Source organism: Pongo abelii, chromosome 1 (assembly GCF_028885655.2).
Source record: "Pongo abelii isolate AG06213 chromosome 1, NHGRI_mPonAbe1-v2.0_pri, whole genome shotgun sequence".
NCBI lineage: Eukaryota > Metazoa > Chordata > Mammalia > Primates > Hominidae > Pongo > Pongo abelii.
The window spans coordinates 191889261-191914548 of record NC_071985.2 but is presented as its reverse complement, the minus strand read 5'-3'; the positions used below and the strand labels follow the sequence as shown (position 1 = coordinate 191914548).

Sequence of the window (25288 nt, the reverse complement as noted above, 5' to 3'; positions counted from 1 at the left end):
CTGCAACAACTTTGAGACACAGCACTATGATTATTCTCATTTTCTAGATGAGAAGACTGAGCCAGAGAAGTTAAACAACTTTCGTGTCAGGGGCAGGGCCAGGATTTGAGCCCAGGTGTGCTGTTGTCACCTAGTGCTAAACTGGGACACATGCCGTGCTCAGAGGGCAGGTCTTGAAGGATGCAGGTCATTGGCTCTGACTGGCAACGGGGTTGGGGGCATAGTACCAGGCCCTGGGCAACTGTTTCATGCGTCTGATTTGATTTTATATTCCCAGCACTCCCGAGAAGCACCTCCACCCGCAGAGCGGGGAAAGACACCCAGCCACACTAAGCAGGGCAGATGTGGCTGGAGCTTCATGCACCCTTGGGATGCGACCAGGCTGGAAAACCTCTGGCACTGACTCACAGAGGACCTCATTGCCTCCCGGGGCCAGGACTTCATCCCGTGGACTGCAAGGAACTGCTGAAGCTGCTGGGTTGGGTCTCCATTCTTCATACACCACAGTGGAGGCCCCTCCTCCAAGAGACTCCAGGCTGTGGGTAGAGAGGTGCTTTCTCTCTCATCCAGGCCTCTGAGGTCACAGCACCCTCTGGAGACTTGGCATCTCCTTTGTGCTCCTCACCTCACCTGCAGGTGTTCCAGTAAGCTGATACCCAGCTCTGGGCTCTGGAAGGAAAGAATTCCCAGCAGATGCCTCACCTCAAACCAGGGTACACGGCCACGATCCTGCCCAATAAGAAGCATCCTGCGACAAGCTCAGATGAGGTCCTTTGACCTTCAAGGAAGACCAGCTTTCTCCTTATGGAGACAAGGCTTGAAGGAGCCTGCATAGCTCCCTCGCCCAGGCCTTTTCGGTAGACTCTCTCTGAGCAGCATCTCCCAGGATTTAGTGCCAAGCTCTGCTGTTTCCAGAGCTGGAAAGACCCTACACATTCACATCTGGACAAGCCAGAGATAGTTCATCCAGACCACATGGCAATCATTCATTTCATGGAAGAGAAACTCACAAAGAACAATCGCAGAGCTAGTAATGGCAGCTGGGACTCAAACCCCAGTCCCCCAGACTCTACAGCCCAAACCTCATTCTTACATCTTCCAATTGCAAATGAGAAAACTGTGAGGTCACAAAAAGTCTCCAGCTCCACAGCTCACACCACGTGACCTCCCTCCCTGTAGAAGACCTCATTTCAAACAATGCCCGAAGATAGAAAAGGTAAAATGTTCTTGTGATTTTCAGCTAAGAAAATTCAGGTGGACCCACACTTAACCCCATTCTCAGACATTCCATCTGTCCAACAATCCATATGTCACTTTTTTTTTTGAGACAGGGTATCACTGTCACCCAGGCTGGAGTGCAGTGATGCAATCATGGCTTACTGCAACCTTGACCTCCTGGGCTCAAGCAATTCTCCTGCCTCAGCCTCCCGAGTAGCTGGGACTACAGGCACACACTACCATGCCCAGCTAATTTTTTTTTTTTTTTTTTTTTTTTTTTTTTTTTTTTGTAGAGACAAGGTTTTACCACGTTGCCCAGGCTGGGCTCAAACTCCTGGCGATCCACCTGCCATGGTCTCCCAAAGTGCTGGGATCCACCTGCCATGATCTCCCAAAGTGCTGGGATTACAGGTGTGAGCCACCATGCCTGACCCATATTCACTTTGCATTTTAGTTTTCATTGTTACTGTGCGTGGGTCAATGCATTTACAGAGTTGGTGCAGACTTTTCTCTCTTCTATGATGTGCTGTCCACACATGGCCACCAAAGACACACAAAGACAGCATCTCTCTACTCCTTGGGCAGAAAGACCACCTTAGCCTGAAGAAAATCAGAATCACGCTAGTGGAGGCAAGGAAGAAAGAAGACGGAAGGAAGGAAAGAACTACGAAGGAGGAAGACTCGCTTTGCTGAACACTTGTATACTTTCTGTATGCTGGACCCGGGATAAACAAGCCCATGTTATCTTACTATTAGTTCTCAAAAGGACCCTGGAAATGGGTGTCATTATCTCTATTTAGATGAAGAAACTAAGGTTCAAAGAGCAAAGGAACTGGCCAGTAATTACTCAAAGTGAGGCTAGAATTTGACTCTGAATCAGTTCAAAGCCCAAAGACTTTCTACAACGCTGTCAGGTTCCCACCTGTGCCTCCAAGTACTAGAAGTTCAGGGAGGTGCCAATAGGCTCCTGGGGTCTGGGGGTGGGGCTGAGAGGGTGACCTTTCTTGAAGAGTTCTTCGGAAGAATGGGCTGCATAGCTAAAAAATATTTGAATACCACCTTACCGGCAGTCTTTAATTAAAGATAGTGGGAAAAACTTTCTTCCTTTTCTTTTCCCTTTCCTTCCCTTCCTTCCTTCCTCTCTTTCTCTTTCTTTCTTTCTTTTGGTATAATAAACCCACAAGGAAGAAGGGAATGGGATAGGAGACTAACAGTAAACTTTTGGAAGCTGGAAAGAGATGAATGAGTGGAAGAGACAGAATCCTAAGCCTGCAGCAGGGAAATCTGGGAACCAATCTGATTTACATCCCAGGATCCCTCAAAGCCTCTGCAGGTTGGGGTGGAGGGAACCAAGGTAAGGACGATTGGTGGAAAGTCTTGTTAGAAGCTGTCAGACTCCCATCCCCGCCTCAACTCCAGCAGCTCAGGAGGCTCCCCCCACCACCCACCCCAGAGAAAGCCTGGAGGTTTCTTCTCTGCACATGTTGAAACTGAGCCCTTTTGAGGGGGGATGTCAGGCACACTGAAGGCATGGCAGGGGTGCCATAAAGAAATAGTGGGGGTCGGGCGCAGTGGCTTATGCTTGTAATCCCAGCACTTCGGGAGGCTGAAGTTGGCGGATCACTTGAAGTCAGGAGTTTGAGACCAGCCTGGCCAACATGGTGAAATCCCATCTCTACTAAAAATACAAAAATTAGCTGGGCATGGTGGCAGTCACCTGTAGTCCCAGCTACTCAGGAGGCTGAGGCAGGAGAATTGCTTGAACCTAGGAGGCGGAGGTGGCAGTGAGCTGAGATCATACCACTGCACTCCAGCCTGGGCGATAGAGAGACTCCATCTCAAAAAAAATAAATAGATAAAAATTAAAAAAAAATAGTGGGAAGGAAGTGAATGCATGCAGATTGGCTGCAGAGACCCCTCCTTCTTCCCCTCCTCCCTGACTTTTTCCTGCGGCTTCCAGAACATGGGAAGCAGACCCTTCAACCTCCAAGAGGGAGACTGAGTCTTCATAGGGATTGATTCTGCTCAAGAAGAAAGGCACCACTGTTGAAGACTCCCCGATGAAACAGCCCCGGCAGGCAGCTATGGGGAGCTTGCCATCAAAGAGCCTCACTCGTCACTTCCACTCATCTTTGAGCCCCTCCACTCTTAAACATGAGAAGACACCAAAGGCTATCAGACGTCTGAGAAACGAGACCAAACAAACACACAATAAAGGGGCACTTGAGAGAAACAGAAACCACGTAGGAAAAAAACCTAAAAACAGAACAAGAACAAAGCCAAAAAAACCAAGTAACATTAATAACAACTAACGTTAATAGCCTTAGAGAGATAAGATAGTAGAGTCTATCAAACAAGAACAAGATGCCATTAAAAGGAACATTCAAGAAAAAAAAATCTTGAAAACTAAAAATGTTTTCACCTTGGGAGGCTGAAGAGGGCAGATCATGAGGTCAGGAGATCAAAACCAGCCTGGCTAACATGGTGAAACTCTGTCTCTACTCAAAACACAAAAAATTAGCAGGGCATGGTGGCGGGCGCCTGTAGTCCCAGCCACTCGGGAGGCTGAGGCAGGAGAATTGCTTGAATCTAGGAGGTGGAGGCTGCAGTGAGCCGAGATCGTGCTACTGCACTCCAGCTTGGCAACAGAGCAAGACTCCATCTCAAAAAACAACAACAACAATCAAAAACTCAATAGAATGGATGGAGACAAAATGGAGGGACATACTCAGAGAATCCAGCAAAAAGACAAAGCAATGGAAAATGTGACAGAGGGTATGAAAATCAGAGAAAACAGATAGGAGGGCCAAGGCCTGGATAACAGCAGTTCCAGAGAGAGAGAAGAAAAAAACAGAGGAGAGGAAATCATCAAGGAGCTCAAGACATTTTCTTAAAGCAGAAGTCCCAGGGTCACCAGACCGAAGGAGCCACTGAGTGAGAAAACTGACCTACAGCAAGACCCATCACTGTGAGATGTCATGTTCTAGGGTTGTAGAGAAGATCCTAACACAGGACCCTAAAGAATGCAACAGGACTCAGAATGGATTTGGAGCTCTTATAAGAGCAACCCAGGAAGCTAGACGGCAATGGAGCAATGTGTTCACAATACTGACGGAAAATGATTTCCACCCCAGAATTCTACGATAGATTTCAATCAACTGCAAAATAGAATAAAGACATTTCCAGGATTTTCAGATACGTGAAGGATCAAAGTATTTCCCTCTCATGCATCTTCTCTGAAGAAGACCACACTGAAGGATGGTCTCTGTGAGATGAGGATGAAAACCAAGGAAAAGGAAGACCCAAGGTTCTGGAAAGAGGAGACCCAACACAGGAGGCAGAGAGGACCTCCGGGAGTGGATGGAGGGAGCTTGCTGGATGAGAGTGCACCACCATGGAGAGGGGAGCCCTGGGGCAGTCAGGAGCCACCAGACAACTCAGCGGAGCCCCTGCCTCAGGCGTCAGGCACTGCTGAACATCTCCAATGTCTTGAGGGGAAATTTGGGTGAGGCATGAATCTGAGGTTGAATTGGTAACAAATGTATAGAAAACGAAGTGCAATTAAGCACACATACATACAATGATTATACACAGTGAAAACAGGAAAGGAAAGTAATCATGGTTCACTTTATGGCTTGGCTGTGAATTATTTATGATACAACACTAATGAGAGGATAGGGAGGTGGTGGGAAGTGGAATGCGAATGGGAAAGGCTTCGGAGCCTGCAGATAATGCTGAAGCTGAGAAGCCAAGTCATGGGCAACCCGAGCACATTATGTAGAGATATGGCAAACCAAGACAATCCGCTAAAAGAGATGAAAGGTACTGCTTCTGGGAGTGGTGACCGGCGGGTGGCTGGGGGTTGGGCAGGGAGAAAATGTGGGGCAAAGAGAAAGAGTACTGCTGTTTCCCACAACAAAATCTATGGAAATATTTGACTCTTTAAACTCCAGACATGTGTAACTTTGATAAAAACTGAAAGACACATACACACACACACACACACACACACACACACACACACACACACAGAGAGACAGAGAGAGAGAGAGAGAGAGCAAGCGAGCACATATGCCTCTGTTCTCTAAGAGGCTGCTTTTCCCACAGGAGAGAGACAGAGAAGCCAGCTTCCTCCTGGGAGCCCAGCCTGATTCCCCAGGACAGAAACAGAGGCCGGGATCCAGGCAGACAGTGTCCAGGCCCAGAGGATGCTACATCCTCGTTGTAGCTCTCGGGGGACTACCAGGGGCTGCCCGAGACCCCCCTAACCAGGAACCTAAGGCTGTACCCGCTTGAAAAAAAGTCTCCTTTTAAATTTTAATACGAGGCAAAGAGATCTTCCCTGACAGGGCTCAGAGCTCTGGAAGGCTCTGGGTCCAGCATACTCAGACACTCAGTCTGCCCAACGATCAATATGTCTTTTTTCTTTCCACTTCACTTTTCACATTTTTTTTTTTTTTTTTAACCATCCATGACTTGGGTTTCACAGCACATCATCAGTTGTCTCTGATGACTGGAGTGAGTGTTCCCTGGGAAGTCCTTTGAGTCCTCAGAGGAAATCCAGATGGCCAGCACAGTCACCCTAGCTAGACTAACACTGGAGATTTTTATTGGAGGATCATCTTTATGGAGGAATAACTTTTCCAAGAGTCTAAGTGATTTCCTGGGTACAGAAATTTTCTACTCTGGTTTGAAAATAGTCATTCACAAATGCATGGTGGGTGAAGACCTCAAGCCCATAGGTGGCCTGGAATAGTGAAAAGAGGCCTGGAATGGGGCTGAGAGAATCCTCCCCACTGCCCACCCCCAAACCAGCATCCTCTCTTCCTCCTATCATGACCAGGGAAGTGTCTTCTTCTCATCAATGCCCAGGTCCCCCGGGATTTTCTCCTGCCCCCTGCCCCTTCTCTCCTTGGCATCATCACCTGCTCCTTGCTAGAAGGCATTCCTTGCAGCAAACACACGAGGACTTCTCAGTTCAAACACCTGCCTGCTCCAGCTCACACTCCCTCCAGGCACTGCCTCCCTGATTTGTGCTGATTTCCTCCACAGCCAGCCTCTTAGGACAATGGTTACACAGGCACCTCCACTCCTCATTTTGGCCCATACCATCAGGGTTCCATCGCTATGGAAACAGCTCCCATTAGTCACCAGTCACCTGCACAGGGCCCTGTTGAATGGGCATGTGCCACTTGCCTGTCCTCACCGGGCTGAGCCTCCTTCCTCCTTGAACATTCTCTTCTCTTGGCTTCCAGGCTTCACACTTGGCTGGGTCTCTTCCTGCTTCTCTGGCGATTCCTCCTCAATCTCTTCTGCAGCAGTGTGTCTGCCTGCCCTAGAAATGCTGGTATCCTGGGACCAGTCCTGGATGCCTTTTTCTTTTCTTTCTTCTCCATCTCCCCCAAGATGGCCCATCTTGGCCCATAGCACTAAATTGCATCTATACACTGACAACTCTGAAGAGTGTATTCGACCTCAGGCCTCTCCTCTGAGGGCCAGGCTCATCTATCCAATTGCCAAATGTCTCCCTGAACATCTCCACTTGGCCTGGCATCTCAAAAGTCACATGTCCAACAAGTTTTGATCTCCCTGTCCCCAGACCTATTTTTCACTTCCCTCCTGCATCCCTTCTCACCCCATAAAGGGCACCACCATCTACTCAGTGGTTACTACAAGAAATACGGTAGTCAGTCTCAAGTGGAGGCTTCTCTCTCAGCCTCCACAGTCATCAGAAGTCCTATAGCTCCTCTTTCCATCTTCACTGCCAAGTTCCTGGTCTAAACCATTGATGTCTCACCTGGGCTCTCAGGATCCTGCTCTTCCTGCTGCCCTGACAACCACTACTCCTTCCCAAAGTCTGGGTTATATTCCCCAGGAGAGAGGGGGCAACGGGATTTGGAGGTATAAAGAAAAAGAGGAAAAAGCCCAGCGTGGGCTCATGTGATGGGGGTTGGACACTTCACTCCCCAGCCCACTGGGCCATGCTCAGAGCTGCACATCTACATTTCTGGGGAGAAGCCTGAGAATTAAAGAGAGAACAAGGTGCTGGGCCTCAGGAATAAGGCAGGGCCCTGATAGCCTAGACCCATCCACCCCGGAAGAAGAGCAGCCCCTCATCCAGAGCTGAGAACCTAGGACCCATTCTCTCGGCTTCTAGAACACAAAGGGCTCTGCTCAGAGAAGGCCCTGGCCTGAGACCTAGTGGCCCATGAGCCAGCCCTTTCTGGCATTATGTATTTCATTTTTACCTTGAACACCTGCAGAGCAGAATGGTCTGCAAGGAAGAGTCCTTGGCTCCCAACCCCAGAGCCTGCCCCATAACAAAGGCCATCTGACTTCACCTTCCCCAGACCAAGCCTGCCTTCAGGCTGATGGATGGGTTCTCACTGGCCTGGTTTGGCCTTGATTGTGTCCTTGATCCTTCCTGAGACCCAGAGTCTCAATTCTGTTCCCAGATTCTAAGAGCTGCAGAGTTCAGGGACCTGCCCTCTCACCCAAGGTCTCAGTCAATCCTGAGCACATTGGAGGAAGATTCCTTCATTTAGTAGATATTCCCCAGCACTGCCCATGTGCCAGGCACTATTCTCAGCACTGGACACAGCAATGAACAAAACATAGTTCCTGCCCTCTCACAGAGCTTACAGTCTGGTGGAGGAAACAGAAGCACACTAGTAAATACCTGGAGAAAAATAAAGCAGGAAAGGAAGAGGATAAGAAGTGCCATGGAGTGTGCAAATTCATCATGGGTAGTGTGGGAAGGCTTCACTGAAGGGTGATGGAGGGAAGTGAGGGGTCCAAGGGAGTCTCCGGAAAAAGGGCTCCAGGCAGAGAGCACAGCAAGTGCAAAGGCCCTGGGGCAGAAGCTTGTCTTACAAAGAGCAGAGCTTGGCCAAAGCCCAGGGAGCAGGGCGAGAGCCACAGGCAGAGGTCAGGGAGGAGCTGGAGCCGGCACATGCAGGCCCGTGAGGGCTTTGGGGGACACGGCGTAGGAGCAGCAGGGTGTGTGGACCTTAACAGGATCACTCTTGTTGGGCTGAGAACGGACCACAGTGGGGAAGGTGGGAGCAGGAGACTGTAGGACATTGTGATCACCCAGGTGTGAGCTACCAGTGGCTTGACCCAGAGGTGGGGAAAAATGGGCAGATTCTAGATACGGTTTCAGGGCCAAGCTGCCAGGATTTGCTAATGATGTGAGACAGAGTGGCTTTCGGTCCAAGCACCTAGAAAAATGAAACTGCCTATGCAGAATGTCCATCTTGCTTAACTGAATGAGTGACTTTGCCGCTCTCCTTCAGAAGATGCCTTTCCCCACTGATATGGTTTGGATCTGTGTCCCTGCCCAAATTTCATGTCAAATTGTAATCCCCAGTAATGGAGATGGGGCCTGATGGGAGGTGACTGGATCATGGGGGCAGTGTCTTATGGCTTAACACCATCCCCTCTCCATGCTGTCGTCACTATAGTGAGTTCTGAGATCTGGTTGTTTAAAAATTGTGTGGCACCTCCCTCCCGCTCTTGCTCCTGCTCCAGCCATGTAAGACGCACCTGCTTCCCCTTCACCTCCTGCCATGATTGAAAGTTTCCTGAGGCCTCCCCAGAAGCCAAGCAGATGCCAGGAGCATGCTTCCTGTATAGCCTGCAGAACCATGAGCCAATTAAACCTCTTTTCTTTATAAATTACCCAGTCTTAAATATTTCTTTATAGCAATGCAAGAACTGACTAATATACCCATCTTTGACCACTTAAAAGACTTTAAAGAGGTATGCAGCAAGTGTGGGTAATAGGCACAGTTTGTCTGCCTATGTCATACATTTCCCAACCTCCATGCCACCAACCCTCCTGTGGTATGTGGTTTTGCTACTGTTTAGGTTCTTAGAGTGGTTTACTGACTTTATTTTTTACACACCTATCCAAAAGGCTCCAACTTATTATCATTTATTTAATTCATAGTTTAATCAATTTGTTCCCCAATAAGTACACAGAGGTAACACATATTCCCAAAGACATAATTCTAAATCTGGAGTTCACAGCGAAATGGGACTAGGCACAGCAGATGATTAGGCTGAAAATTATGCTACACTTCTGGGTTTCAAAGTCCAAGAAGAAATGGATTTGTAAAAAACTATTAGAAAAGAAAATAATCTTTAGATTTTTTAAAACTAACACTATTCTCTCCAAGCTACTATTTCGTGAAACACACAGGCATGTGTGCACATGCACAGGCACACACATGCACACACTTCAAAATGTACAAATGCGCTGTCACAAAAACATGTGCTGCATACACTGCATGAACTCTTAAGACTTGGATAAAAATTAATTCAGCTATAGAAATAGATGAGACAGAAAAGTACATTCGTTAAAAATGTAACCCCTTCAACTGGAACAATAATGAATTAAATAAACTTTTAAAATAATTTCTTTAAGGAATGTCAAAGAGGCCTGAGTCACAGTTCTTCAGTACGTGCTGTGCTGTGGACAAAGGGTGGGTTCACTGATGTGCAGGTGGACTGCTTCCCAGATACGAAGTTGGATGCATGACCCGGAGTTCAGGGGAGAAGTCCCTGGAGATAGGGGTCTGAGTGTCATCGACTGTAGATGGTGTATAGATCACGTTGGGACTGAGTTTAGAGGAAGAGCATGGAGCCTGGGGCTGGGCCACATGGGGCCCTAATGTTCAGAGATCAGGCGATGATGGGACTCACTGAAGATGGTGAGAAAGTGTAACCAGTCAAGCAAGAGGAGGATCAAGAAAGAAGGTGATATGGTTTGTCTGTGTCTCCACCCAAAATCTCATTTGAATTGTAATCCCTGTAATCCCCATGTGTCAAGGGAGAGAGCAGGTGGAGGAATTGAATCATGGGGACAGTTTCCCCTATGCCATTCTGGTGACAGTGCGTGAGTTCTCATGAGACCTGATGGTTTCATAAGCATTTGGTAGTTCCTCCTGCATGCATTTTTCCTTCCTGCCACCTTGTGAAGAAGGTGCCTCGCTTCCCCTTTACTTTCCACCATAATTGTAAGTTTCCTGAGGTCTCTCCAGCCATGTGAATGAGTCAATTAAACCTCTTTTCTTTATAAATTACCCAGTCTTGGGCAGTTCTTTATAGCAGTGTGAAAACAGACTAATATAGGCAGTGTCCAGGAAACCAAGAGGACAAAGTTCTGCATGGACGAGCGAAGGATTGACTGTGTCTAATGCTCCCGATGGCTCAGGAAAGAACAGAAGTGAGAACTGACTACTGACTTCTGCAAGGTGAGGGTCATCATTGACTTGGATAAGAGCAGCTTCTGAGGTGTGAGGAGCCCAAAGGCCCACCTTGAATAGGTCTGAGAGAAGCCAGGAGGAAAGATACGGAGGTGAGCAACACGGTCAACTTCTTCTGGAGTTTTTCTTTAAAGGAAACAGAGAAATCTGGCAATATGGCCCTTCAGCCAAAGTGTTTTTGAGGTGGAAACCTTAAGTCTGGGTATGCTAATTTGAATGGCCCAGGAGAGTGGCAATGGCTGGAGTGAGGTACTGGGGTATGTGAGGTGGGATGGGAGGCAATGCCCTCCCGTAGGAGGTGCAGCAGCTGAGTCCTGCAGCAGGCAGGGTCTGGCATGGACTCCTGGGATCTCACCATCTGAACTTATCATTCCCTTTGGACCTAAGCCCCAACAACACACCACTCAACTGGGCTTGGTCAGCCAGGTGGTTCCTATCAATTCCAGTCTCTTCCTCTTCAGTGTAAGCCCATTGGCCTGATTTCCCAACTTTCCTTGCAACAAGTGAACTTGAGTTAAGACAATACAGTCATTACTCTCAAGGAACAATATAACTTTGTGTGTGTGAAAACAACACTGCTTAACAAAAAGTCATTCTAAACAACCAAGGCAAATGCACGGGTGCTGGGTGAGAGAGCCATCACATCCCTGATGGGCACTCCCAGGGGCTGCCTGGAAAATGCGGGCTTTGTTCAGGTGTGGAAGTGATGGGGAATGCAGAGGGGAACATGGGACAAGAAACTAGCGCAATAAACAGAGACTGATGCATTGCGTGTGCAAAGCATTACCCAAGGACCCAAGTCAAAAAGGGACTTGGGAGGAGACAGAAATGGATCTTAGAACCAGGGTTATGACAGAAGTAACACAAAGAACTACAGAGTGTGGAGGGATTTGGGAGGCTCGTTAGAGGAGCAGGGCTGGGTACTGGCTTCTGAAGGCTGGGTAGGATTTGGCAATGGCAGGGCCCAGCAGGCAGCAAAAGGTGAAGGGTGACAGGAGCAGGTCAGATTCTGAGGCCAGCACTCACAGGCTGAGTTTAAACTGGATCCTGTAGGTGAGGCAGCCACAGACGGCTCTAGAGAAAAGCATGACACAGGCAGAATCATGTTTAGTGATGCTCAGTGGCACCAACATTGGAGTTCTAGAGATAGGGTGACCAGAGCAGTGGCAGAGGGAATAAAGAGACCACACTGAGTCACTGACTACTTCATGCAGACACCAGGACTGGGGGACTAACTGGAAAGGGGGAGAAGGCATCCAAGACAATGTTAAGGCTCTGAGTGTGAAGGGCTGGGTGTGTCACCTGAGATCTGGATGTGGAAGGAGATGCTGTTGGTGGGAAGTGGAAGGCTTGGTTTGCACATGCTAAGTGTGAGGTGTTGTGAATTTCCCAGGCAAAAATGCTCAGGAGGCAACAAAACCAGTGTCTGCAGTTCAGAGATGAGGTCCTGGCTGGAGACCCAGATGTAGCAATGTCGGCACAGAGATGAGGCTTGGAGCTAAGGAGATGGGTGACACCAGCAAGGGAGAATGCTCAAGGCAAGAGGAAGTGAGTCTCACTGATCAGGTATGGGAGCTGCCATCACACCTGTAGCAGGTAGACTGTTGGGCAGCATACTCTTCCTCTCCACTTGTCTGGGTCTCGCCCGCCCTTCCGGGCCTGGCCCCACCCACTCTGGGAAGCCCTCTCTGACTATTCCATCCCCCAGGCATCCTTCCCTTGCTGTGAGCTTCTCAGCCCTGGCCATCCCCACCTTAGCAGTGGGTCTTGTGTTGCCACCTTGGTGTAGTTCCCAAGCACCTTGAGGGCAGGATGACAGTTAACCCCCATGGGCCACTGCATTTTCTGGCACAGAGCACCCAAAAGGCACTGATTAAATAGATCCTCCTCCCTGATGAATTAATAAATTGATCAGTTGCTGAAATGGAGGTCAAGAAAGAAATTAAGGCAAGTTTAATTAGAGATTAAAAGACTCACGGATGTTGGACTCATATAGCATCTACTCTTTTGTGTCTGGCTTACTGATTCATGATGAACTAGGTCTACATGTGTCAACATGGATACATGTCAAAAACACTGTTGAGTAAACATAACAAGTTACAGATGTATGTTAAACCAATCTGAATAGTCATGAGCACTATATCTACCAAATATTTCAGGTTCTCCCAAGCACACGGTAGGAATGCACCTCTCTACTCCCATGGAGCTAGGTGAGGCCATGTGACTTGCTTTGGCCATTTAAATGTGAGCAGAAGCTTCTGGGGTGGAACCATTGTTTTCTTCTTCCTCTCTCAGCCTCTACTGGCCTAGATCTAAGGAACAGCGCTCCATGGCAGACCCTTCTCAAATGTGTACAGGAATGAAATACATATGTTTGTTGTATTAAAAAAGAAAGAAAAAAATAAAAGGAAGAACTGAGTCTAAGGCAAAACCGTGGGACTGCAGAGGAGTGTGCCCAGTGATTCTGAGTGGGGGCACCCTTGGCAATTTGGGGGAACGAGAGGTTGTAAGGTTGGTGGAATGGAAGGTCAGCATCTCCGGCCCCGTCCCTGAAATGCCGGAAGTGTCCTAGGTTATGTGGCAACCAAAATGCCCTCCCCCCGCTTCACCATTTCCAAAACTCTGGGGGGTGATGCCAGCCCCAAGAGAACCATGAATGTAGAAGAATCACCAGAAGTGAGAGTGGGAGGCACTGTCCCAGCTTGAGACAGCCAGGCTGGGGGAGGAAAGGATCTGACACTATAATCAGTTCCATACGTGCTCAAATTGCATATGACAAGTTGAAAGGGAGAGGATACCTTCCATAGCTGACAGAACAGGTGGGACTGTCCTGGACGGAGATTGATGAAATGGATATACTAGTAGTAAAATGCACCAATGTCCATTTTTTGAGCAGATGAACTATAGCCTTCATATGGGGTCTCACAAGGTCCTCTGAAAATCCCACGTGTTATTTTCCCCCTTTTACAAATGTTATTCTCCCCCTTTTACAGATAAAGAAACTGGGGGTGGGAGAGCTGGGGGGCTAGTCTCAGGCAGAACAGAGGTAAGTGAGGCAGAGATGACAGAACTCAACCAAGAGGAGGATTCTGAAGCAGAGCAGGTGGGACTAAGTGAAGACCTGGAAGGAGGTGGAGAGGGAGTAGGACCCATGCCAGCTGGAGGAAGAGGAGAAGGGGACTCGTGGGTGATCTTCTCCCTCCTTCAGCCAATGCAGACCGTGTAGGTAGAGACATCCAGCAGGGAGCCGGGTGGGGAGTGGCTCCTGCGAGCTGCCTTTCTGGAGGCTCAGGCTTCCCGAGGTCTCAGAGCATCTGCCTCTCAGGGAAGATGCGAACCTCCTCAGGCACACACAGACTGCTGCTGGGGCAAGCTCCTGGGACACCACGAAACACTCAGCAGCCCTCAGAGCCCACAGAGAACTTCTGAAGGAAGAAGGAAGAGGGCCAGTCGCTGTGAGCAGGCGCTTCATCAATCCTGCCTGTGGGTGGCCTCTAAGGGATCCAGTGGCATGAGAACACAGAGACACACGAGGGCGCTCTAACCAAACAGCAGGAGGACCCGCGTCCCTCCCCACACGGAAAGAGGGTTGGCATTTTCGAAGACCTTTGGCTCAGTGTTTTTTCAACGCAGCTGCTACTGGTATTTTAGGCAGTAGGTTTCAGAGGCATTTGCTACCCCTGGCCCCCTTCCCATCATTGACTACCCTGCTGCCCACATTTCCAAGCACCCTCTCTCCTGAGAGCCCCTGCTGGTCAGTGCCACCAGAAGATGTCAACTGGTGGCCCTGGGGAGGGTGGCAGTCTCTGTTATCCCCCAACCTTACGGAGGACTCCCGTGCCTCCCACGCTGACCCTGTGAGTTAGGCGCTTTCAGGTGCTAGAGGATCAGAGGCCCCCAGTGACAGCCGTGTTGGCCCGGCTCATGGGGACTGTCCTGCACAGGAAGCACATTTTCCTCTACATTGTTGTCCTTCAGGGCTGTGCAGGACCAGGCCACCCTGATCACACCAGGGACACAGACACAGGACCCTGAGACAGAACGCCATGGGACCTGCTCACGGACACCCAAACCCCAGGAAGCAAACATGTGGCCACACAAAACACAGCTGGCACAAAACTTCCACAAAGCACGTCTGAAACAAGGCACCCTTCCAGAGCCCAGACAGTTCCCGAAGCTGTGAGCCCTGAAACGTTTAGACCATTGGTTTCCCAAAGTCAAGCATCAAAGGTGAATAACTACGAATGAGATTCAAAATATTCACCAACCATTGAGCCCTGGGCCCCAGCCAGTCAGGATGGGGACCAGTGGAAACACCTGGTGCATACAGTGTGCAATCAGCCCTGCAAACAGCCTAGTTGGCTGAGCCCAAGTGCCCCGTGGGAAACCAGACATGCCAAGATGGCCATTGGGCAGTATAGAGATGACTTTTGGAGAATACGTGTCAAGAGAGACAGAAGTCTGGACATTTGCTGGGATACTGAGATGGCAACTCCAATGCAGGAACTAGAAACCTGGCCAGGATCTGAGAAAATAAGGGGCTGGAGAAAGACCCAGACCCCTCCAGATCCTCAACAAATACCCAGCATCACCCATCCCCACCAAGAAGCCCCACGGCATTCTTAAACAGAGGGGCCTGAGAGTCCCAGGAAGGTGATGTCTGCTGAAAGGCATCGCTGGGACCACAGGGCACCTGTGGGCAGAGCCCTTGCCAACTGAGCCACTGCTGCCCGTGAACACCGATGGGCGCCAGCTCTTATTCCACGGGAAGCAGACTATGAAAACCAAACATGAGTCTTACCCTCCTTCGAAGATTTTGATCCTCGCCGGCTCCCCTCTGTGGGAGGCAGGAGCATCCTCCTCCGGCTCCCCTCTCCTCTCTTCTTCCTCCTCCACTCTAGCTAGCTCTTTCTGGCCTTCCGGGGAAACCAGCGAAGGGAGGTGAACCTGGCCCACCGCAGGAATGACAAAATCATTGCTGGTTAAAAGTGCGTCCTCAGCCATGAATACAACGCTAATAATCATGCCTTACACGGTACTGCACAAGTACACATATGCAATCTTCACACTCCCCCATGAAGAGGTGCTATTAGCTCCACTTTACAGAATTAAGGAAACTGATCCCCAGAGAGAAATCCCTTATCTAAGGCCATGCCATTAGCTGGTGTTACAGCTGGAACCCTGTCTCTTTCAGGTTAACCTCCTATAAGACCTGTGTTTGTTCTGTCTTTTACACTAGTCTGGGAACTCCTGGGGACAGGTCCTCATCTTGGTCTCCTTGGGCACCCCAGAACCCCACACAGGGCCTGTCTCAGAGAATATGCTTAAATAATGTTGAACACATGAACAAAGGCTCCACTCTGCCTTTGGAGATAAACTGGTCCAGTTCTTGTTTATAGATCAGAAAGCTAAGGTCACCCAGAGAGTTAAGGGCAGAGCTGGGAGCAGAGCACAGGTCTCTTGGTTCCAGGATCTTGGCTCTCTTGAGCTAGTACCAAAGGCCAGGAGCTGAGCTGAAGACCCCGACCAGCAGGACGTCCCCAATTCCACCATAGAGACAGGCACAGAGAGGCTGTGCAGGCTCTGGGCTGTTAGTCCTGCAGGACCCACGCTCTTTACAGAGCCACGCCTCAGTGATGAGAGCTGGCTTAAGGGGAGGGCTGGCATTGGCCTTGTGCTTCCTGGACATCTTCCACTATCCCAAGAACATGTCTTGTAAACGCTGCAGTGTTGTCAGGGGTGGGTGCACTCTTGCCTAGGGAGCAGAAATGCTGTGCTTAGGGCGGGGGTTGGGAGCGAGAATTTCCTCCTACTTCATGCCACTGTCATTAAGGTCATGAAAAACCATGCTGTTTCCATCCAGTGAATGAAGCAACCACATTTCCTGATGCTGGGGCAATCTAAGAACGGCAGTCCCCTTTGCCAGCCACCACACCTGCCCCCACAAGGACAGCATGGGGCTAGGTAGAAAGGTGCCCGGCTGGGAATCGGGGAATCTGAGTTCCAGCACCAGATAGGCCATGGCACACTGAGCTGCTGTTTGGTGGATGACTTCACCTCTCTGGGCCTCAGAGTCTGAGGGGATTTAGACCATCTTGAAGATCAATTCCAGGGCAACTTCTGTGACTCAGTGACCACCAAATAATCTCTTCAGATTTGGAGGAGGAGAGTGGAAACCAAGCAAGAATCTGGACTGCTGCTTTGGCAGAAGGCAGCTAGTTTCCTGCAATACCCTTGGGTTTCCAGAGTCTACCATTTCCCCTGCACCCCGACCTGAGATCTAGACTGTCCATGGAATGACCAAGGTGCCTCCCACAGGCAAACAGACTACTTCTCCCTCACAGCCTGCTGTGATATCTGGGCCACACTGGAGGAGGCTGGTTTGGATGGCAGTGTACCACTTTCCCAGGAAACACAGTGTTGGAATTGAGCAGGGACCAGGGATCCATTTTAGCTTTTGATGACAACAATATGAATAAGTATAGCTAAAAATACTTACTGAGTGCCAGTGTGGCATACACTGTTCTAAGCACAGTGTATTGCATGTCTTAACTCATTTAATTATCTCCACAGTCCTATGAGCTAAGTGTTATTATTATCCCTATTTTACAGAGGATGAAACCAAGGCTCAGAGAGGTTAAGTTATTGGCCCAAGGTCACATAGCTAGTAGGAAAGGTAGTGGGATTCAAACCTGGGCAACTTGGCACCTGAGTCCTTGTTCTTAATCACTTTGTGACAGTGCTGTGTTGTTGTCAAAATAATTCCCAAGGAGAAGAAAGGAAAGAATGTGGCTACAAAGTGGACTCTTAAGAAGCTGGGGTTTCTCCAGGGTTTATACATGGAAGAAAATATCTATGACCAAACAAAAACATCACGGGGTGTCCTAGACCTGCATGAAGATGGTTTGGAAGAGCTTCAAAATGCTAAGATAGACCTAAGAACCTTTTCAGAACTACTAACAGAGAATGGAAGCCACAAGCTGACAAATGTCAGCTCAGTACAATAAAGAACCTTCTTAGAGCCCTGTCCAAAGATGGATTGGACTGCATCGTGAGATGGTGAGTTCCTCTTGCTGGAAGTATGCAAGCAGACCAGAGAGAGGCGTAGTTGTATAAAGGCCTTAAGCCATAGACCATGTGGTTATACTAATGTACCAGATTGGTGCAATTCTGGCAGGAAACATGCCAGCGAACCAAAAGGAATATTCCAAGAAAAAGTTCGCAGGTTTTAGGAGCATTATAAATAAATAATTGCCGAATCCAAATTAACACTTCCTTTCTCTTAAATGGCCTGTAATGTTTTCAGTCATTAAAAACTAGAAGCAGCTTAGGTAATTCAAAAGGGCATTGGAGTAAAATCTAGTTTTGATCTAGGCTCTGCCATTTTCTGTGTGGCCTTGTGAAAGTTACTTAACCTCTCTGTGTTTTGGTCTCCTTATCTATGAAATGGTGATATTGTACCCTAACTTTCAAGTTGGTTGTGAGGAGAAAAGTAACATTTAGCATAGTGCTTGGTACATAATAGGCACCCAAAAAGTTAGCAGTATGAATAATTATAACAGCATCTTGGGAGTGGCCACAGCTAGTAAGAGACGCTGAAGAGGAAATTAGCATGACATTAACGCAAAAGTGGAAAGCTTGGTCAGGGATGTCTGTAGACTGACAAAGACATCTAGGGAATAAATTTGGAAAACAGTTCTGTGAAGAACATCCAGTCAAGCTAAGGACAAATTCAATGCACAAAGTTCACTTAATGACAAAAGGGGAAGATATGAGAGCATGGGAAATTATAGAACACAGTTTTGCTCACTTATCTACAATATGAATTTAGTTTAGGAAATTTAGACCTAATTTGGTCATGGCTTCTGGTCTGAAGACACACTAATGAACATTTTTTAATTTGCAGTCATCTTTTAAGATTTTCTCTTCTCAAATAATTAACGGAAGAAAAATAGACTCTTTGGAGTCAGATAGGTCTGGGTTCAAATTCTGGGTTTGTTCAACATTTGCCAGAGGACCTTGACCTTTCTCAGACTCTGACCCTCAGTTCCCTAAGCTATAGAAGGGAGATGGTTATGTTACTTCAGAGGTGGAGGTGAGCAGCGACTAGATTCAAGGGCCCAGCACAGTGCCTGGCACCATGAGGCTGCTCAATAAACAAGACCAGCTGTTATTCCACAAATGCCAAGTCAGCATAATCCAAATCCCTAGGCTGGCCTTGTCAGGGTATGGTGGTGGCTTTTGTCTGAAGTTTGAAATTATTGAATTTCAAACTTGCTGAGCTTTCAGGGGACCAGTTCATTTTATAGCTCCTGATGTAGCCTCAGATCAAAGGCAATGAAAGAGTAAACATTAGTGTTTCTTGACCACATAGCACAGATAGGTCAAACTGTGAGTGGCATTGCCATCCACAGGTAAGGAGGGATACTGCTGCTCAGCTCCATTTGCTGTCTTACTCCCAGAAAAGGAAGAAGAAATATTTCAGGAGTTGTTTGTGCCAAATTCTAGAACCTTGGAAATTGGAAGATTTAAAGTGGTGCTAGAGAATGGAAACAGCAGATGTAAGAATTAAGAAAAGCAGGAAAAGACTAACAAGACTAGGGATATCCATATAATGAAGGAGAGGTAAAAAGTTCTAAAATTGCTACAGGCATTCCTGTCAGCCAAGCTTTCCAACTCAGTCTTTTGGAAATTTTTTTTTTCTTACTGAGACTGTATCTTTGATTTTACAACAGAAATTCATGGGAGAGCAGGATCACTTTATGGCTAACTTTATTGAAGTGTATCTATTCCAATGATATGAGGGATACAGTGACAAAGAAACTCAATAAACATGTTTCCTTGTAAGGTGACCAGTCTCAGCTTTCAGAGAGGAAATCTGACTACTCATCTGGCTCTAGTTCTGCAACTGGAACCTGAGGATACAGTGGCTTTAAAAGCTCACCAAGGGCTTTTGCAAATCTGTGATGAGAAGAAAAACAAGGCTGAACTTACCTCTGTCATGCGGGGCTTGCGGGAGCTGGATGGCACAAGCCTTCCTGCCTCAGGATGCGGAGCTGTGGCCATGGTGTATGTCTCTTTGCTCACTTTCTGCTTAGACCTCAGGAGGGACAAAGCAGCTTTAGTGGAAACCCCCGGAAGGTTGGGGTTGTACAAACTTATGCACCAACCAGCGTAAACAGAGGACCTCCTATCTGCATGCTGGATGTGATTTGGCTTAATGTAGTTTAAATAGCACCAACTGACATTAGTGGTTGTGTGGAGGCTGGGGAACTGCAGTACCTTCTTTGAGTCCGTACCTTCTTGTGACTTGGCTGGTCTGGAGGACATTTCTGACAGAGGCAGAGAGCTCGGAGGTGCCAAGGAGGAGAGATCAGGTTGTTCCTTGGAATCTTCTTTCTTCACGCTCAGTGGGGGCAACCCTCTTCGGTGAGGTTTGCCAGATGGCTGGGGATATTCCTTCAAAGCTTCTGAGCCTGGGGCTGTCCCATGGGACAATGCAGGGTGAGGGAGAGGAGGAATTTCCTTTGTGTCAGATGGATCTGAGGACAGGCTGGACAGCATTTCTAGGTCCCTCCTGCCTTGGCCCTGGTTGCCTAAGTGGGATTTCTCTGGCCTCTTCCCATCCTCGGTGCTGGTAAGGACCACACTGCACGGTTTTACCAGCTCAAGTTTTTCATCTGCCTTGGAAGCCTCCTCCTCCTTCACTCTTTTTTGCTGCTGGGTTTCCATGGTAAGTTCAAGGCTGCCAGCTGGTGAAAGGACACGTTTGCTTCCCCCTGCTGTTGACGAACTCCCCTCCAGGCTCAAGACACTCTCTGATGACAGGGAAGTGCCTTTTCTTTCAGGTAATGTCACAGGCACTCTCAGGTATGGAGTTGGGAAAGCTCTGCTTTGCTCTTCACTTAACCCGGAAGGGCCAGGCCCAACCTCATGCACATCTGCACCACACACAGTCGTCCCTTTTGATGGGGGTTCCTCAAACTTGGGAAGTGCCACAGTTGCTAAGCTACCTTGGGACTGGGTGACCAAGATCTGGGAAAGGGTGGTGTACATTGCGCTCCCATAGGATGGCATATTGGTCTGAACACGGACAGGCACAACCAGGGACACCATGGTGTCTGGACAGGCGGGCAGGGCCAGTGGAGGAGCTGATGTAGGTGCTGAGGAGCTGGCTGGGGGAGCCACAGGGGGTAGCCGGATGTCACTGCTGTACTCTGTGCTGGGGGAGAGGCCAGCACTTCCTGTTGCCAGTGGGGCCAGGCTGGTTTTGATCTGGGGCAGATGGCTTTCCACATCACCAGGGAGCTGAAGTGCAAACTGGGATTGCAGAGGCAGGAAAAACCCAGAAGAGAGTGCTGAGGAGGCCGGGTATGGCATGGGGAGGAAGGAAGGGGGCTGCCGGAAGGGGATGTTGGCTGGGTGAGGCATAAGCTGGGGGAGATGGAGTTGGCCTGGGTGCAGAACAGTAGGCTGGAGAGGAAGCGGTGGGGCTTGAAATAAGGAGGGAGGAAGTGGGGGCATGGAGTACGGTGAGGACAGGAGGCTGGACATGGCCTGGGTGGAGAAGAATTCTGGAGACTGTCCTGGCTCATGCTGCACGAGGTGCTGGAAGGAGAAAAGGGAGACGGGTGGGGGCAGGTACGGCTTCTCATGCAGGGATGTCTGGGCAACGGGGTGGTGGAACACCTGCAGTGCTTCTGTGTAGGGCACAGTGGGCCCCAATGGGGGCCTGTCCTGCCCTGGGCCCTTGCCTCCCGGGGGCCCACCATGTGAGGTGACCGTGGAGGAAATCTGGGACAATGAGCTTTTGGTGGAGGGTTTACTGGATGAGGGCTGTGGTTCTTCGCTCTCCTGTCTTCCCTTGGGGGCAGCCTCCAACTCAGATTCTGGAGGCCTGCTCAGAGAGGCCTGTCTCACCAAGAAGCATTTTCTTCTCTCTGGCGGGGCCACCCGTGCTGGTGGAGCCACTGAGGCTGGAGCAGAAGGGCCTGTCAAGGACAAGCTGCCATAGTCAAAGGATTTGCTGCGTGTCTCAGTCATGTGGGCAGAATGGGAAACGTTGGGGCTCTGCTCTGAGGCCGACCTCCGCATCTCTCGGGCATGTGGGTGGTGACTGGGGACAGTCAACATGTGGGTGCCCAGGGGTTTGGGGCGCGTGTCAGATGAGGGACCGGGGGCCTCAGCTTTCCCATGGTCATCCCTCTCAAATGAGGCTGAGCGGCTGGACCCACTCAGAGAGACACTGCTTTCCTGGCTCGGGCTGCGAGACAGAGGCACAGAGGACTCGAAGCTGGACTCCCCTGATGATTGGGCCATCTCTGCCAGGCGCAGCCTCTTCTTTTTGGGTGGCAGCTTCTCGGCCGGGAGCTGGGCAAGTGTCTGGCTGCGCTGGGGCCACTGGAACTCCTCAGTCTTCTCAGGTTCCTTAGGGGGTGGCTCTGGCTCTGTGTCCGGCCGGTCAGGCTCCTCGGTTACCAGGATCTCAGGAACCTGAATGTTGGGCTGGCGGACCAACTTGGGCTGCAGGGAGTGAGCAGAGCGTCCGTGTGGGGCACGTGGGGGTGATGGGAACTGGGCCAGAGGTTTGTCTTCCCCTTCCAAGCCACTTGGCTGCTCAAGAGAATCAGATTTCTCAAAGGAGCTGGTGTGCTGGATGACAGAAATTTCTTTGGACGTTGTTCTCCTCTCCTTCCCTGATTCTGAACTGGACCCTGGCTTGGGAGTCCTTGGCTGGAAGCCTGTGGGTCCCTCCAAGGAGGGCACTGATTTACTTGGTTCTGCTGGTGACTTGATGGACTCCAGGGGAAGGTTCCGAGCAGCATCGGATGGCCTGGGGCTGCCAAACTGACTTTTTGTGGACTCAAAGGCAGGTGGCTCTTCCTCATCCCCAAGGCTCTTCTCTTTCCTCCTCTTCCTCAGTGGAGTGAGTTCCAGGGTGGTTCCCAGTTTGTAATGCATCATTTGGGACCACGGCTCATGCTCAGTCTGACTCTTTTCAGCTTCTGGAGATGTGTGGGTGCCTCCAGAGATGGGCTTTGCGATCTGAAGCTCCGAGCAGTAGTATTTTTTGTGGGCTTCGTAGTTGTCCCTTTTCTTGTACCGAGCACCACATATGTTACATTCGTAGATCACCCCTTTTGTTTTCAAACCCTTCTTGGTCTTTTTGTTAAGTTCGCTTTCCTTGGCTTCCACTTCGTCCGAGGGCTTGGAGGCTGTGTCTTTGCTGCTTGGTCCAGGCTCCTCGGAACTGTACTCCCCTCCCAAAGGTAATTCGATTGCCGGCTGGCGCTTCAGCATCCGGGGGTGGGAGGTAAACACGTGACTGCTGCGGCTCAGGGCTTCGGAGTCGGTGATATGGTCATCGAATGAGTAGCTACCTCGGAAGGGGTGGTGGGGGGTGCTGATAGTGCAGGCGGCAGAAGGCATTGAGTGGCTTCTCAGGAGAGGCACAGGGGGGGCGGTACTGGGTGGGTGCTGGAGGCTCAGCAGTGATTGTTCAGGCTTGGTTTTCTCGCTGTGGGACGACAGGGGCTCCCGGTAGAGGCCGGATTTTGGGGACTCCATGCTGCTGCGCCTGGACAGTGAGCTCCGCCTTGGCTTCACACTGTCGATCTCACTGGTGTCCACCACGGCTTCGTTGATGGTGATGAGCTTCGTGATGTGCTCGATCACCTGCGTCCGGGGTACAGACAAAGGCACCAGGCTGGGCTTGTCTTCGGTGGACAGGGGCAGGAGGGGCTGGGTGGAGGTGGCTGTCAGCATGGCAGTCCGCTGTCCTATTCGCCCACACTTGCCAAAGATGATCTCAGCATAGGACTTGGCATTGGTGTTTGGGGGGCTGACTTGCTGCTCTGCACTCTCGGAGCGGGAGAAATACCCAGACTCAGTACTCCCTTTGCTGCCTGGGCTCAGAAATGCCTGCTCATCGATCACCTTCTTCCTCTCGCTTAAGCGGAGGGCCAGCTTCTGCTTAATCGTGTGGGTGTCTTCAGGTTTATGGCTCAGGGGGTGCTCAGATGAGGGTTCCGCAAATGGAGGGGGGTCTTCGAGTGACTGGGCTGTGCTGGACTGGGACAGGGAACAGTGTTCGTGGCTGGAACTATGGCTCCCAGAGCTGTACAGCCCGCTGGAGAGAAGGGGCTGCTTGGGTCTTGGGGAGAGCTCTGCAGGGTGACCAGAGGTGGCACTAGTCTCCTCTTCAGAATCTGTGCTTTCTCCCTCGGTGGGCTCCTCAAACTCTTCCCCAGGGATCCGCTCCATCTCCAGCCCATGTGGGTACATCTCACCGCCCATGCCTGAGGCCAGGCCTGCTTTGATGCGGTGGGCATGGGACTTCCTGTGCTTGTAGAGATTACTCTTGGTCTTGAAGGAGAAGCCACAGGGGCCGCAGGGGTAGGGCCTCTCACCTGTGTGTGAGCGAATGTGCTTCTGGAGCACGCTGGGCTTGGCACAGGGCCGGCTGCAGTACTGGCAGATGTACTTTCCTGGCTTCTGGGGCTTCCTCTCCTTCTTGTGTGCCTCTTCTGTGGGCTTCAAGGAGACCTGGGAAGGACGAGGCACAAAGACTTTGGGGACTCCAGGAAGGTCCTCGGGGGGAATGATGGAAGCGTGGGAAGGAAGGAGCTGGCTCTGAGGATGCAGCCCAGGGGCCACGAAGGAGCCAGAGGGTCCAGGTCTCATGGGGTCAACCAGTTGCCATGTGGACCCCTCCAGGAGATGCTCAGGTTTGCCAGGCGACATGAATGCTGGTGTCAGAGGGTGCTGCGGAAGCTGTGAGATGTGGACAGATGCTTCGATGGGGGGCCTTTTGGGGGGCTTCTGCTGCTGGCCTATTTTCTCCTGAGAGCCTTCCCTAAGAACTGATGAGGGGCCCGGGAAGGGCTGCGGGGCTAGGAGCTCTTGGGCGGGGCTCTCTTGGGTGGCAGCTGTGCCGCTGCCTGGGTATGGGACGCTGGAAGAAACACTGGTCTGAATGGCCTCTCCTTTGGTCAGCCGCTTCCGGGGACTTCCCTCAGCCTTCTTGGTGCCTTTGACACTTTGTTCAGGATCCATGACCTTCACAAAGACTTCAGATGCTATTCCGGGAGAGTCAAGGCGGGCTGCATTTACGAATAATCCCAGTGTCCCAAGGAGGTGTCCAGCTTTGGCCACATTGGTCAAGAGCTGCGGAAGCCAAACCCAAGACGGCTTTGGGAGTTTTTTGCAAGTGTCACTGGCTGTGAGTGGACTCGGAGCAGGTCATCAGGGCCCAAGCTATTCTATTGGTGAGGCATGGCCCTCTACTTTGCAGACAGAAAACGCACCAGCACTTTCTGCCTGAATGTCTGTCGGGAAAACGTCATGAAGGATGTCAGTATTGCCATTGTATTGTTTCAGCTGGCAGTGGCAGGTGGCCCCCACGAGTCCCCCGTGTGCTATGCAAACGGTTGAAGGTTGGAGACATCTGTGTCCATGGCCCAGTCATCCCTGGTCCTGGCACAAGAGATGCCACGCTGGATGCTGGGGGTGGCTCTTCTCCCCTTTAGTTCTGGGTTGGAGATCAACGGCCTCAGAGGAGAAATCACGCTCTTCTTCTGTGTGATAGATGTACACACACACAGAAATACACACACACAAAAGAGAAGATAGAGTTACTGGGACTCATGCACAGCCTGGGCAGCCCAGACTCGGTGCCACACCTGGCTGAGACCCCTCAAAAGTTAACCAGAGAAACTCAACCAGAATCACAGGCTCCAGTTCCACATGCCCAAGCCCTGCAATTCTTTCCTCACCCGCTCCCATGTCAGTGTTGGGTGACC

General features: G+C 50.2%; 1 protein-coding gene across 5 annotated transcripts in view; it reads right to left on the bottom strand.

Moving 5' to 3' along the window:
* HIVEP3 (HIVEP zinc finger 3) overlaps nucleotides 1-25288 on the bottom strand; it is a 533725-nt gene that overhangs the window by 58339 nt on the left and 450098 nt on the right. For 4 of the 5 annotated variants that reach the window (XM_063713066.1, XM_054537213.2, XM_024256939.3 and 1 more), the window contains 2 exons: nucleotides 19482-25063; nucleotides 15289-15434 (listed from right to left, as the gene is read on the bottom strand). In XM_063713066.1, the coding sequence (XP_063569136.1) occupies nucleotides 15289-15434; nucleotides 19482-24542 (5207 nt within the window). In that variant the 5' untranslated portion in view covers nucleotides 24543-25063. The remainder of the gene's footprint in view (nucleotides 1-15288; nucleotides 15435-19481; nucleotides 25064-25288) is intronic. The other variant, XM_054537211.2, reaches the window with a different exon arrangement.